This window comes from Mizuhopecten yessoensis, unplaced genomic scaffold (assembly GCF_002113885.1).
Source record: "Mizuhopecten yessoensis strain PY_sf001 unplaced genomic scaffold, ASM211388v2 scaffold715857, whole genome shotgun sequence".
In the NCBI taxonomy this organism is placed as follows: domain Eukaryota; kingdom Metazoa; phylum Mollusca; class Bivalvia; order Pectinida; family Pectinidae; genus Mizuhopecten; species Mizuhopecten yessoensis.
Window position 1 is genome coordinate 24,684 of NW_018479826.1, and position 15,547 is coordinate 40,230.

At 38.7% G+C, this 15,547-nt stretch overlaps 1 protein-coding gene across 1 annotated transcript in view; it reads right to left on the reverse strand.

Annotated features, from left to right (window-relative positions):
• Window positions 1-15,547, reverse strand: part of LOC110441313 (lysosome membrane protein 2-like) — a 44,958-nt gene that overhangs the window by 12,850 nt on the left and 16,561 nt on the right. Inside the window, exons 6-11 of the mRNA XM_021484425.1 lie at window positions 14,868-14,937; window positions 8,591-8,763; window positions 8,299-8,417; window positions 5,722-5,795; window positions 4,408-4,459; window positions 1,874-2,032 (exon numbers count right to left, since the gene is read on the reverse strand). Of these exons, the coding sequence (XP_021340100.1) occupies window positions 1,874-2,032; window positions 4,408-4,459; window positions 5,722-5,795; window positions 8,299-8,417; window positions 8,591-8,763; window positions 14,868-14,937 (647 nt within the window). The remainder of the gene's footprint in view (window positions 1-1,873; window positions 2,033-4,407; window positions 4,460-5,721; window positions 5,796-8,298; window positions 8,418-8,590; window positions 8,764-14,867; window positions 14,938-15,547) is intronic.

Below are 15,547 nucleotides of genomic sequence, written 5' to 3' on the forward strand. Positions count from 1 at the left end.
TAGCCGACACAGATATACCCCGTAGCCGACACAGATATACCCCGTAGCTGACACATTTATACTCCGTAACTGACACAGATATACTCCTTAGCTGACACAGACAAACTCCGTAACTGACACAGATATACCCCGTAGCCGACACAGATATACCCCGTAGCCGACACAGATATACCCCGTAGCTGACACATTTATACTCCGTAACTGACACAGATATACTCCTTAGCTGACACAGACAAACTCCGTAACTGACACAGATATACCTCATAGCCGACACAGATATACCCCGTAGCCGACACAGATATACCCCGTACCCGACACAGATATACCCTGTAGCTGATATACCCCATAACAGACACAGATATACCCTGTATATCTGTGTCAGCTGCGGTGTATATATGTGTCAGCTACGGGGTATTTCTTTGTCAGCTGCGGTGGATATATGCGTCAGCTACAGGGTATAACTGGGTCAGCTACGGGGTATGTCTGGGTCAGCTGCGGGGGATATATGTGTCAGCTACAGAGTATAACTGTGTCAGCTAAAGGGGATATCTGTGTCAGCTACCGGGTATAACTGTGTCAGTTACGGAGTATAAATGTGTCAGCTACCGTATATCTGTGTCGGCTACGGGGTATATCTGTGTCTGTTATACTTCATAGCCGACACAGATATACCCTGTAGCTGACACAGTTATACCCTGTAGCTGACACATATATCCACCGCAGCTGACACAGACATACCCCGTAGCTGACACAGATATACCCTGTAGGTGACACAGTTATACCCTGTAGCTGACGCATATATCCACCGCAGCTGACACAGACATACCCCGTAGCAGACACAGATATACCCTGTAGCTGACACAGATATACCCCGTAGCTGACACAGATATACCCTGTAGCTGACACAGTTATACCCCTTAACAGACACAGATATACCCCGTAGCCGACACAGATATACCCCGTAGCTGACACAGATATACTCCATAGGTGACACAGTTATACCCTGTAGCTGACACAGATATACCCTGTAGCTGACACAGTTATACCCTGTAGCTGACACAGTTATACTCCATAGCTGACACAGTTATACCCTGTAGCTGACACAGATATACCCCATAACAGACAGAGATATACCCCGTAGCTGACACAGTTATATTCCATAGGTGACACAGTTATACCCTGTAGCTGACACAGATATACCCTGTAGCTGACACAGATATACCCCGTAGCTGACACAGATATACCCCGTAGCTGACACAGATATACCTTGTAGCTGACACAGATATACCCCATAGCTGACACAGATATACCCTGTAGCTGACACAGTTATACCCTGTAGCTCACACAGTTATACCCTGTAGCTGACACTGTTATACCCCGTAGCTGACACAGATATCCCCTGTAGCTGACACAGTTATACTCCATAGCTGACACAGATATACTCCTTAGCTGACACAGACAAACTCCGTATCTGACACAGATATACTCCTTAGCTGACACAGACAAACTCCGTAAATAACACAGATATACCCCGTAGCTGACACAGTTATACTCCGTAACTGACACAGATATACCCCATAACAGACACAGATATACCCCATAACTGACACAGATATACCCCATAACAGACACAGATATACTCCATAACAGACACAGATATACCCATAACAGACACAGATTACCCCATAACAGACACAGATATACCCCATAACAGACACAGATATACCCCATAACAGACACAGATATACTCCTTAGCTGACACAGATAAACCCTGTAGCTGACACAGTCTGTCAATGTCGGTCATCCAGCCTAATATGGCTCAGGAAAATTTAGACCTGAACAATATTTTTCAGCAATTTCTGATAGTACTTACTTTGTGACTCATTCTGTGTTTGATGAGGAAAGCCAGTGCACAGATGAAGAGGAAAGCTCCTACCACAATGAGGCCATACTGCACTGCCTGTGTGATTCTTATTGGCGTCAGCAGACCCGACTTGTACTCATTGGCTGATTTGTCATCTATCAAGGCACTCTGTAAAATATTTTATTGTTTCTTCTCACAGATTAAGTTGTAATAAAAACAATTCCTCTCAAAAAATATCTGCTCGCTTTAATAATGAATCTATTTGGACTAATCCATAATCAGTCTCGTGTTTCAACCTAATCGTTTGTGTCGTAATGTGTTACAGTGTGATATTTTGTGTGGTAATGACAGACACATGTGTTACATTGTGATATTTTGATGTGTAATGAACGACACATGTGTTACAGTGTGATATTTTGTGTGGTAATGACAGCCACATGTGTTACAGTAAGATGACAGACACATGTATTACAGTGATGACCGACACATGTGTTACAGTGTGATATTTTGTGTGGTAATGACAGACACATGTATTACAGTGTGATGACCGACACATGTGTTACAGTGTGATGACCGACACATGTGTTACAGTGTAATGACCGACACATGTGTTGCAGTGTGATGACCGACACATGTGTTACAGTGTGATGACCGACACATGTGTTACAGTGTGATGACCGACACATGTGTTACAGTGTGATATTTTGTGTGGTAATGACAGACACATGTGTTACAGTGTGATATTTTGATGTGTAATGAACATCAAAATATCACACTGTAACACATGTGTCTGTAACACAAACATTAAGGCTACTTGCACGACATTCTTACAAACAGGTAATACAAACATTAAGGCTACTGGCACGACATTCTTACAAACAGGTAACACAAACATTAAGGCTACTGGCACGACATTCTTACAAACAGGTAACACAAACATTAAGGCTACTGGCACGACATTCTTACAAACAGGTAACACAAACATTAAGGCTACTGGCACGACATTCTTACAAACAGGTAACACAAACATTAAGGCTACTGGCACGACATTCTTACAAACAGGTAACACAAACATTAAGGCTACTGGCACGACATTCTTACAAACAGGTAACACAAACATTAAGGCTACTGGCACGACATTCTTACAAACAGGTAACACAAACATTAAGGCTACTGGCACGACATTCTTACAAACAGGTAACACAAACATTAAGGCTACTGGCACGACATTCATAAAAACAGGTAACACAAACATTAAGGCTACTGGCACGACAGTAATAAAAACAATTCCTCTCAAAAAATATCAGCTCGCTTTAATAATGAATCTATTTGGACTAATCCATAATCAGTCTCGTGTTTCAACCTAATCGTTTGTGTCGTAATGTGTTACAGTGTGATATTTTGTGTGGTAATGACAGACACATGTGTTACAGTGTGATATTTTGTGTGGTAATGACAGACACATGTGTTACAGTGTGATGACAGACACATGTATTACAGTGATGACAGACACATGTGTTACAGTGTGATATTTTGTGTGGTAATGACAGACACATGTATTACAGTGTGATGACCGACACATGTGTTACAGTGTAATGACCGACACATGTGTTACAGTGTGATGACTGACACATGTGTTACAGTGTGATGACAGACACATGTGTTACAGTGTGATATTTTGTGTGGTAATGACAGACACATGTGTTACAGTGTGATGACAGACACATGTGTTACAGTGTGATGACAGACACATGTGTTACAGTGTGATATTTTGTGTGGTAATGACAGACACATGTGTTACAGTGTGATGACCGACACATGTGTTACAGTGTGATGACTGACACATGTGTTACAGTGTAATGACTGACACATGTGTTACAGTGTGATGACCGACACATGTGTTACAGTGTGATGACCGACACATGTGTTACAGTGTGATATTTTGTGTGGTAATGACAGACACATGTGTTACAGTGTGATATTTTGATGTGTAATGAACATCAAAATATCACACTGTAACACATGTGTCTGTAACACAAACATAAGGCTACTTGCACGACATTCTTACAAACAGGTAATACAAACATTAAGGCTACTCGCACGACATTCTTACAAACAGGTAACACAAACATTAAGGTTGGACATGGTTATATGAAAACATGTTTAAAAGATCCATAGAGCAATTTTTAACATTTACATTAGAAAATCCTTTCTGAAAGACAGAAACTTGTTTCATTTATGCTGAGTGAGAATTAGTCATGATCATTATTGTAACAAAGGAGAATCCAGACTTGATTGAAGGTTGACTTTAACAACATACTCACTTCATTAAACCACATTATTGTAACAAAGGAGAATCCAGAATTAATTGAAGGTTGACTTTAACAACATACTCACTTCATTAAGACACATTATTGTAACAAAGGAGAATCCAGGCTTGATTGAAGGTTGACTTTAACAACATACTCACTTCATTAAGCCACATTATTGTAACAAAGGAGAATCCAGACTTGATTGAAGGTTTACTTTAACAGTATACTCACTTCATTAAGCCACATTATTGGGAAAAACACCTCCTTGATATTTGCTGTAGATCTGTAAAAAAAGGATACATGTTATTGAACAAAGTAAACATGTCTATAACACAACCTGTCTATAAAAGACAGGTCCTAATGGTCCATTACCTCAGACAACCTGTCTATAAAAGACAGGTCATTACCTCAGACAACCTGTCTATTAAAGAAAGATCCCAATGTCCCTTTACTTAAGACAACCTGTCTATAAAGGACAGATCCCAATGTCCCTTTACCTATGTGAACCTGTCCATTAAGAACAGATACAAATGTCCCAGTATGTGTTAGACAGCCTGTCTATTCAGAACAGATACCAATGCCCCATTATCTAAGACGGCCTGTCTATTAAAGACAGATCCCAATGTCCCTTATTGTAAGACAACCTGTCTATTAAAGACAGACACCAATGCCCCATTACCTAAGACATTCTGTATTTAAAGGACAGATCCTAATATCCCATTACCTTGCACAACCTGTCTATAAAGGACAGATCCTAATGTCCCATTACCTAAGACAATCTGTTTATAAAGGACAGATCATTATGTTCCACTACCTAAGACAATCTGTCTATAAAAGACAGATCATAATGTCCCATTACCTAAGACAACCTGTCTATAAAGGACAAATACTAATGTTGGATTGCCTGAGACAACCTGACTATAAAGGACAGATTCTAATGTCCCTTTACCTAAGACAACCTGTATATATGGGACATTTCCTAGTGTCTCATTACCTAAGAAACCTGACTATAAAGGACAGACCCTAATGTCCCATTACCTAAGACAACCTGTCTATAAAAGACATCTCAATGTCCCATTACCTCAGACAACCTGTCTATAAAGGACAGATCCTAATGTCCCTTTACCTTAGACAACCTGTATATATAGGACATTTCCTAATGTCCCATTACCTAAGACAACCTGTCTATAAAAGACAGATCCCAATGTCCCATTACCTCAGACAATCTGTCTATAAAAGACAGATCCCAATGTCCCATTACCTCAGACAATCTGTCTATACAAGACATCTGTCTATTAAGGACAGATCTCAATGTCCCATTACCTCAGACAATCTGTCTATAAAAGACATCTGTCTATTAAGGACAGATCCCAATGTCCCATTACCTCAGACTACCTGTCTATAATGTTTCAATTATATTACCATATCAATGAAAAAAATATGTCAGTTATCTAGTACTCTTTTTTACAACTCATACTCACCTTATATGATTAACTTTACAACTCGTACTCACCTTATATGATTAACTTTACAACTCGTACTCACCTAATATGATTAACTTTCTGAAGATGTGCATTAAGTTGAAGTTTTTTCTGTGCATTGAACACAAGGCCAGTCAGCTGTGGATACAAATCAAAGGAAAGTGAGCCATTCGCATAACTAGCGTATTTGTTCTTTGTGAAAATATTCACACAGTGAACGCCGACAAAGAACCACCATGAGGTGAATGAAAAGAACATGAGGGAGGCACATGAATGTATACAAGTCATTGAAGTGTGTACATTGGTGAGAAATGAATGTATTGTACCTATGAATTATAGTACAGCAAAATAACATTTGGATTTATGTATATAAGGAAGTGTTTTCTTATGAAACCAAATATGACTTTTAATATAAAAGTAATTAATCAGGCATACACTGCAGATATAACAAGATATCCCAGAGGGATCTTGGCGCCCACCATTGTACCATCTTCATTAGTTCTTTGTCAGATCGATCTTTTCTCTTCTTTCCTCTAATCTGTTTGATCGAGTCATGTTAACAGTAAATGCGCCTTGAGGTAACTTTTGATCTAAATTTAATACTGATGTGTATGAAAGCCAACCTTCAAAGTGAGTTTGTCATTTCACATATTTACTAGTACAGTACTTAATGTGAAAGAAATAGAATCATTGCAATATGAGAAAGATCAGTTTAGTTCTTCTTTTAATCCATTTTGTTCTTATGATCACTCTCAAAATATAACATGCACAACGAGGGATCAAGGGGAACCTACATTTAAAATTTGAGAAAGATCCCTCCCATCCTTACCTATAACTCTTGGTTATTCAAAACAACATGTTACAAGATTTTAACTCATTTTACCCCAGTGACCTTGAAAGTCTAATAAATTCATTCAGTTGAAACAACTATGAATTTCTTAATCCCAAAATATCATCATCCTGTGGCTCTTTGTTATTGAGAAGAGTCATTTATATATGTTTCCACAATTCGATCCCTATGACCATGAAAGTAAGTAAAGGTAACTTCATTCACAAACTTTGTTGGCCTCCATCTAAGGAAGCTACTTATAAAACACCATGACTCCATGCCTTTCTCTTCTTCAAAAGAAGCTGTTTGCAGTTTTTGCCATATTTCACCCCTGCTACCAGCCAAAAATAATCATTCTAAACCTTCAAGTTCTTCAGAACAAGTCCTTTGAAGTGGTTGACATGTTTTACACCTGTAACCTGGAAAGTAAAGGTCAAGGTAATTTTCATTCACAAACTTTGTCGTGCTTTATCCCAGGAATATATCAGCCAAATATGAAAATTCTTTACCTTTCAGTTCTTCAGAAGAAGTTGTTTGAAGTGTTTGACACATTTGACCCCTGTGACCATAAAATTAGGTGTAGATAAATTTCATTCCCAAACTTCGTGGTGCTCTATCCCAGGAACATATCAGTCAAATATTACGATTCTATACCTTTCAGTTCTTCAGAAGAAGTCATTTGAAGCTTTTGACACATTTGACCCCTGTGACCTTGAAAGTAGAACAAGGTCATTTTCATTCTCAAACTTTGTTGGGCTCCATCCCAGGAACCAATCAGCCAAATATGAAGATTCTATACCTTTTAGTTCTTCAGAAGAAGTTGTTTGAAGTGTTTGACACATTTGACCCCTGTGACCATAAAATTAGGTGTAGATAAATTTCATTCCCAAACTTTGTGGTGCTCTATCCCAGGAACATATCAGTCACATATTACGATTCTATACCTTTCAGTTCTTCAGAAGAAGTTGTTTGAAGTGTTTTACATATTTGACCTCTGTGACCTTGAAAGTAGGTCAAAGTCATTTTGGTTCTCAAACTTAGTCGGGCTCCACCCCAAGAAGTTACCAGCCAAACATTGATATTCTATACCGTTCAGTTCTTCCCAAATATTATGATTCTTTACCTTCCAGTTCTTAAGAACAAGTCGTTTGAAGTGTTTGACATATTTGCCCCTGTGACCTTGAAAGTATGTCAAGTTCATTTTCGTTCTTACACTTTGTCAGGCTTTTACCAACGAAGCTTTCAGCCAAATATCCTGACTCTAGGCCTGTTCATTCTTCAGAATAAGTCTTTCAAAGGAGAAGTTGACAGACGATGACAGGTGGACGACAGATGCTGAGCAATGACATAAGCTCATGATCACTAGCACTTCGCAGGTGAACTAACAAAATGCTTTCCTCATATCTAGAGTGATTCTGCTCACTGGAGCCACTTCTCAAACTATTTTCAGAAACCAAAAGTCTCTCCCTACTTTAGACCACGCCTGTTTACCAGAAAGAAAGATTGTACAGCATTGGTAGAGCTTGGCTTGTTCCCTCTGTAGTAGCCATTCGCTCATTAAGACGCTTGTGGTTTTATTATGATACAAGCAACAAACAAAAAGTGTGTACGATATTGTCTGCTGAAAGGTCCTAATATCAGGGGTAAAACCAAACAAATCATAACTTAAAAAGGTTTATATACTAGATAATGTGTTGTACTATTTTATAAGTGATACTCGCCGAACTGGATTAATGAGAACATCACTCGTTTTACTGAAGGGCAATAGTTACTGTGGGCTTATTACCAGGCACCGGCCATGTTAATACTTACGGGATCAACATCCAGGACAGTCTCGTGTTCCTTTTTGTTTGGGTGCATGCCGATCACCCCTTCAATGACCTCTGTATCTGCCTGGAGGAAATGTGGATTAGAAATAACCACTGGGGCACCTGTAATGAAGCATTAAAAGGGCATATACAAATGTCAACTTTACTTTGGGACCAAGAAAAGATCTTTTAGGTTTAATATTAGAATACTAGAGGGGAGACAGTTCCTAAAACAACTGAGGAATCTAAACTGTTAGGTCTTCAGTGTTGACAGACAGCTCCAAAACAAGTCCTACCTGATTTGCACACACTAATATTGAGAACACCGGACGGGAGACAGTTCCCGGAACAGAACCCAGCGTTGTTCTCATTTAGAGATGCACGTTCAAACACCCTTGGTGGCACAGAGAAGCGGTACAGATCAACTCCTTTCAGGGAAACGTCTTTTTCAAATGATGCATATATGGACCTGTAACCAAACAAAGACTGAGCAAACCACTTGTTTACATGTTGGCATCCTATTGATAGCTTTTTAGGCATGGATCTAAAAAAACAGTTAAACATCAGACATGCCTGAACAACTCTTTTGGCAAAGATGGAAAGATAGCCTTGGCAAGCAATCTTGTTATCTCCTTCCAAAACCTATAACACTCAATTCAAGTTTATATTGTGTTAACCTAAGTAACTAAATGTTTACCTTGTAATAAATGTTAAGTGTTGACAACAAGAGGCTGTGAGGGCCTGTATTGCTCACCTAGATCTTAATGCCCTGCAATGGTATATATGCATATGGCTATGTGTTCAGCATCTCAACCATTTCAAAGTTATAGCCCAGAAGTCCCTATGGCCCCTTAATTAACCCTTTAAGCCCTGATGATGCATTAATGCATTACCGGGTCTGGGCCAAATGATGCATTTATACAGTTGATAAAATATACAAATAAAATGATTTGTTTGTAATTATATGTGCCTGAAATCATGAATGGACATTAAATCATTAATTTCAAATAGAAATTTGACTATAACAGCACATTTACGTCCAGGTACTAGAATTTTCATAAAGAAAACATTTTGTAAAACTGGCTCCAGAGCTTTCCAATGTTAAATACATCGTTGTTCAGTTAAACGAACTTATTGGATTTTGTAATGAATTTTAGAATCAGTATTAAATAAAATTATTGTGTGAAACACTGGTGCATCACGTCACGGACACCGGAGAAGTAACATTAAACCTTGCCCTTCTACATGCAAGCATTTATGACTGAATTTTTGTTATCAATCGAGATTGAGTTCTCAAATTATGAATATGAATTGATATGCATATTCTGGTGTTTTTTTGTAGATAATTTTGTTGCAATTGATGAAACTTTATTAACTTGAAACGTCAGTAGATTGACAATTACTCTACTGAAGTATATATAGTAACAGAAATCACGTGATCAAGATTCATTCAAAATGGCAGCGAAAGATGTGCGCAGGTTGAGTCAATCAGTATATGCGTAATTTTCATGGGGTTTTCGCAATGTTGATGGGTTTAAACATGCAATTTATGTTACTTATAGCATTCTCATTATGTATCAAGTGATGATATTGACTAATAAAGCTGTTATTGACGCTGTCATGGTAGATGTTTGCGTGAAAGTTCAGACGGTGAAAATGTCAAGGAATTTAAAGCCAAAGAATTTGAATTAAATTTCATTTAGTTTTACATGTTTAGAGATATGATAGGATATATATGTTGTCACACCGTACCAATTCCTGTATTAATCAATACTAACATCATAATTGTGTTTGTCTCTTGATCCCCAGCAATGGTATATATGGTTATTGGGCGGGGATCTCACCCGTTTCAAAGTTATGACCCAATAATTAAATCCCTAGATGGGGAACAAGACCCAAGGGTCTATTATTAAATATTACAGTGTTTATTACTTTATGCCTATCAAATTTATGGTTCTATTGCTTGTGTGTACAAATGAATATATAGATCAGTCATACATTTGTAAGTGTACTTTCATGTTTTACTTCACCTATTTGTGTATGTAAGTTGTGCTTACATTATACTTTGTTATTCAACCTAATACATTTTGGGGCACTCAGTTAAACTCCCATATCATTTAACTGAGTTTTGGCATATCCATTCAAAATTAATTGTTTTAATTTAATAATTTCTCATTTTTTTCCCCAAAAATTCTTAACTAAGAGTTTTAAGTTTGAGCTATTTGCAACCTAATTCTCATAAGCTAGTGTATCACACAACTAGATACAATGAGCGTGGGAATTGGGGACAATGTTACAAAGCATAACTATTGTAAACCTCATTCGGACTTATTAAAGCTCATCTGAACAACCTACCTGAAGCATTGAGAAATAGCTCTTCACTAACGTCTTTCTCTCTAGCACTGTCAAATCTATCCACTCCACAAAAAACTCTTTATATGCATATGGACATGGGAAAGGAAAAATCAATCACTCTAGAATAAGAATGGGACTAAGTGTTAGATGAAATACATTTCTTTTTACTTTGTCCAAAATCTCGTGTGTGTGTGTGTGTGTGTGTGTGTGTGTGTGTGTGTGTGACATTTGTACGTCTTTTGTGTAATTGTACATATTGTATGTTTGATATATGTTGAGGAGAGCATTTAGTAGCCTTCGGGCTGTTTGTAATCCTCGTAAAATAAATAAACAATTAAATTAAATTAAAGCTCATCAAGCTGCAACGAAATGAGGTTTATGAACAAGTTTTATATTTACATATTTATGCCAATTCATTTTCACAATACATAATATTATTCCTTATCCAGACCTGGTAGCTCATCAAGCTACACTGAGATGGGGAATAGAATACATGTAGTGTTTACCGGTTTACCGCTACACCAAGTACCGCTCCATTCGCCTTGCAGTATCACATCCTGTCTGGTATATACGGTCCGCTAGCTGATTGGTTTAGGAGTCAATAGCTTCACAATTTGTGAGCAATCAATCTTACCCGACACACTCAGGTGAAGGAATGTTCACCATGCATACATGTTTTAGTACATAGTAACTGAGTTGCCCCTTTTTGCTATTTTTTTGTTTATTGTGTTTTAATATATATATGTTTGTATTTTATTTCTTTTGTGTGGATGGAGATTGAATTTGAAATGTTTGTAATAAATATGTAGTTAAATGTCACTTTTATCTTCTAGTCATTTGTTCAGTTTAAAAGTTTAATTATTAAATATTACAGTGTTTATTACTTCATGCCTATCAAATTTATGTAAGGTTATGGGGTGGGGATCTAAACCATTTCAAAGTTATGGCCCAGAAATAAAGTCCCTAGGGATGGGGCGAGACCCCAGAGTCAGAGTGCTATCTCATGTTTGTGTTTCTCTCTTGATGATCAGCAACTGTTTACATGGTTATAGGGTAAGGATCTCGATAATGTCCAAGTTAAAAAGACTATTTAGGCCCTGCCCCTCAGACCTGGGGGTCAGCCCTTTAACTAGTACTATTTCAAATCCTCAACCACTGAAGAATGCTCCAAACCAAACATGGTTGATATCAATCACTTCGTTCCAGTGATGAAGTCGTTGTAACTGAAGAACATGTGACTTCACATTTCCAGTGAAGTCTCCATATCGGGTGATGGCATATCATCATTGTGCGTGTGTACTATTGTTTACCCGGTGTTGATATAATTTACACTACAGTATTGAAATGCCCGATAGGCTTTATGAAAATGACGACATGAAAATATGAAAAGAAAAACATGTCTTTTACAAAGAATGGGAAGTCCTTAAATCCACTAAGTCCTCAGGACCATTTTTAGATTAAAAGTTGACAAACGGACAACGGATGCCACGCCATGGCTTAAGATCACTTGCTCTTTTGGCAGGTGAGCTAAACATTAGCCTTTCACAGGCGATGTTTATACAACAAGAGGCCCAGAGGGCCTGTATCGCTCAATTGGATATCTAAGCAATCATGGCAAAATATTCTCCAAATGAGATCCAAGGGAATATGCCAGACCCCAAGACCAATCCTTGTAGGATATCTGTATTAGAATTTTCATGCCCAGCAATTTTATGTACGGTTATGGGGTGAGGATCTCAACTGTTTCCAAGCTGTGACTCAGAAACTAGGTCCCTAGCGTTGTGGCCAGACCCCAGGATCAATTCTAATATCATGACTGCATTTGTCTCTTTTTGCCCAGCATTTGGATATATAGTTTTGGGGTGGGGATCTCAACGGTTTTAAAGTTATGAGACCCAAGGGACTATGTCTCCAAGGGTGGGGCCAGACCCTAGCGCCATTCTGGAAGCAAATGTGCATTTTTCTCTTAATACTCAGCAATGGTATAGATGGTTATACGGTGGGGATCTCAACCATTTCCATGTAATAAACATTTTTTGGCCCCACCCCTTAGCCTGGGGGGTCAGCCCCATCATTTGTACAATTTTGAATCTCTGCCTCCCATGAATGCTTCTGACTAAATATGATCTATATCCATGGCATAGTTCAACAGAAGAAGTCGTTTACAGCAATATAGTCAAATTTCCCCCTTTTGGCCCCGCCCCTCAGCCCCCTGGGGGATCAGCCCCACCATTTGTACAATTTTGAATTCCCATCACATAGAGATGCTTCCAGTCAAAGTAAGTTAAATTCCATTCAGTGGTTAAGAAGAAGAAGTTGTTTAAAGAAATTGTTGACGTACGGATGACGGACTGACGACGGACGTCACAGTATGGCATAAGCTCAACTTGGTCCTTTGGATCCGGTGAGCTAAAAACGAGTCCCCCCTTGCCAAAGAATTGCTTTGACCAAATTTGGTTTTAATCCATCAAATTAAACTACAGAAGGATTTCAAAGATTTAATTCAAATTCAATTGTGGGCCCCTAACCTTTGTTCTTAGGGGGGTAAAACCCACTATTTATACCAAAGTAAGTCCCCTTAGCCCAAGGATGCTCAACACATTTTTTTTTTTAAATCCCTCCAATTGTACTAAAGGAAAAGGATTCTAAAAATGAATTACTATGTTTCCCTTATTGTGCCCCATCCCCCTGTCCTTAGCGGGGCCACACCAATCAAACTGAAGGAGAACGATTTCCTCATCATTCTCCCCCTAGGCGGACCACAACCTCCATTATACAAAATTTAAGTCCCGTTGCCCAAGGATGCTTCAGGCCAAATTTGGATAAAATTCCTCCAATGGAACAGAAGAAGACAGATTTTAAAGATTTTAGTCTCAAATTCCCCTAGTTGGCCCTGCCCCTCTGCACTCAGATGGGCAACACCCTATGTTTATACATCTTCCATTTATAAATATTCAATTCCCTTTGCCCAAAGATTCTCTAGAACAAGTTTGGTTAGGTTAAAATCCCTTCAATGGTACAGAAGGATCTTTAATGTTTTCCTCTATTTCCCCTAATGGGTCCACTCATCTGCCCCAAAGAAGGGGGTCCACACACCTCAGTTTAAACAAAATTGATTCTTTTGTCCCTAAGCATGCTTCAGGCTGCATTTGCTTTAAATCCCTTCACTTGTATAGTACATGTAGGAGAAAAAAAATCCTCTATTTCGCCTATTGGGCCCCGCCCCTATGCCCCTGAGAGGCCACACCCTCTGTTTATACAAACTTGAGGCTCCTTTGTCCAAAGATGCTCTAGAACAAATTTGGTCAAAATCCTTCTATTGGTTGAGAAGAAGAAGATTTTTAAAGATTTACCAATTTTCACCCTATTTGGCCCCGCCCCTCTGCCCCCAGGGGCACCATACCCTCCATTAATACAAAACTGAGAACCCTTTGGCCAATGATGCTCCAGACCAAATTTGGTCAAAATCCCTTCATCGGTACAAAAGGAGAAGGATCTTTGATGTTTTCCTCTATTTCCCCTATTGGGCCCCACCCATCTGCCCCAAAGAAGGGGGCCCACACACCTCAGTTTAAACAAAATTGATTCTTTTGTCCCTAAACATGCTTCAGACTGCATTTGGTTTAAATCCCTTTATTTGTATAGTAGGAGAAAAAAAATCCGCTATTTCCCCTATTGGGCCCCGCCCCTCCCCCCCCAGAGGGGCCACACCCTCCGTTTATACAAACTTGAGTCTCCTTTGTCCAAAGATGCTCTAGGATAAATTTGGTCAAAATCCATCTATTGGTTGAGAAGAAGATTTTTAAAGATTTACCTATTTTCCCCCTATTTGACCCTGCCCCTCTGCCCCCAGGGGAACCATACCCACCGTTTATACAAAACTGAGAACCCTTTGGCCAACGATGCTCCAGACCAAATTTGGTAAAAATCCTCTGAGCCGTTCAGGACTAGTAGCGTTTTAAAGGAAAAAGTTGACGGACGATGGACGCCGGATGCCGGACACCAGATGACGAACGACGGACGCTGCGGCATGGGAAAAGCTCACTTGGCCCTATGGGCCAGGTGAGCTAAAAATTATGGGCAGACTACGGACGCCGGAGTAAGGCATAAGCTGACAATGGTCCTATGGACCCGGTGAGCTAAAAATAACTTTTTGGCCAACTGCGGCAGGTTTACCTACCGGTATATTTTTAGGATTTTGAAGAGAAGTTAAATTACCTGCAGATATCAGTGGAGAAGATATACAGCCGGTCTGATTTTTCAACAAAAGGAGGAAACATTGTTCCATCTGGAATAAAGGTCAATGTTTAAAGTTACACCTTTCCTTAATTAAATAAACAATCCTAGCAAAAGAGTATTTGAACAATGTGGATAATTGTAGACACATATCTACATGTGGATAATTGTGGACATGTCTCTACATGTGGATAAATGTGGACACTTATCTACCTGTGGATGTTTTTGGACACACATCTACCTGTGGATATTTTTGGACACATATCTACACATTGATAATTGTAGACACATATATACATGTGAATTTTTTTTGGACACATATCTACACATTGATAATTGTAGACACATATCTAACTGCGGATATTTTTGGACACATATCTACCCATTGATAATTGTAGACACATATCTACATGTGAATATTTTTGAACACAAATCTACACATTGATAATTGTAGACACATATATACCTGTGAATATTTTTGGACACATATCTACATGTGAATATGACTATGCCTACATGCAGACAACTATAATTGTAGACACATATCTACCTGTGAATATTTTTGGACACATATCTACATGTGAATATTTTTGGACACATATCTACCTGTGGATATTTTTGGACACATATCTACACATTGATAATTGTAGACACATATCTAA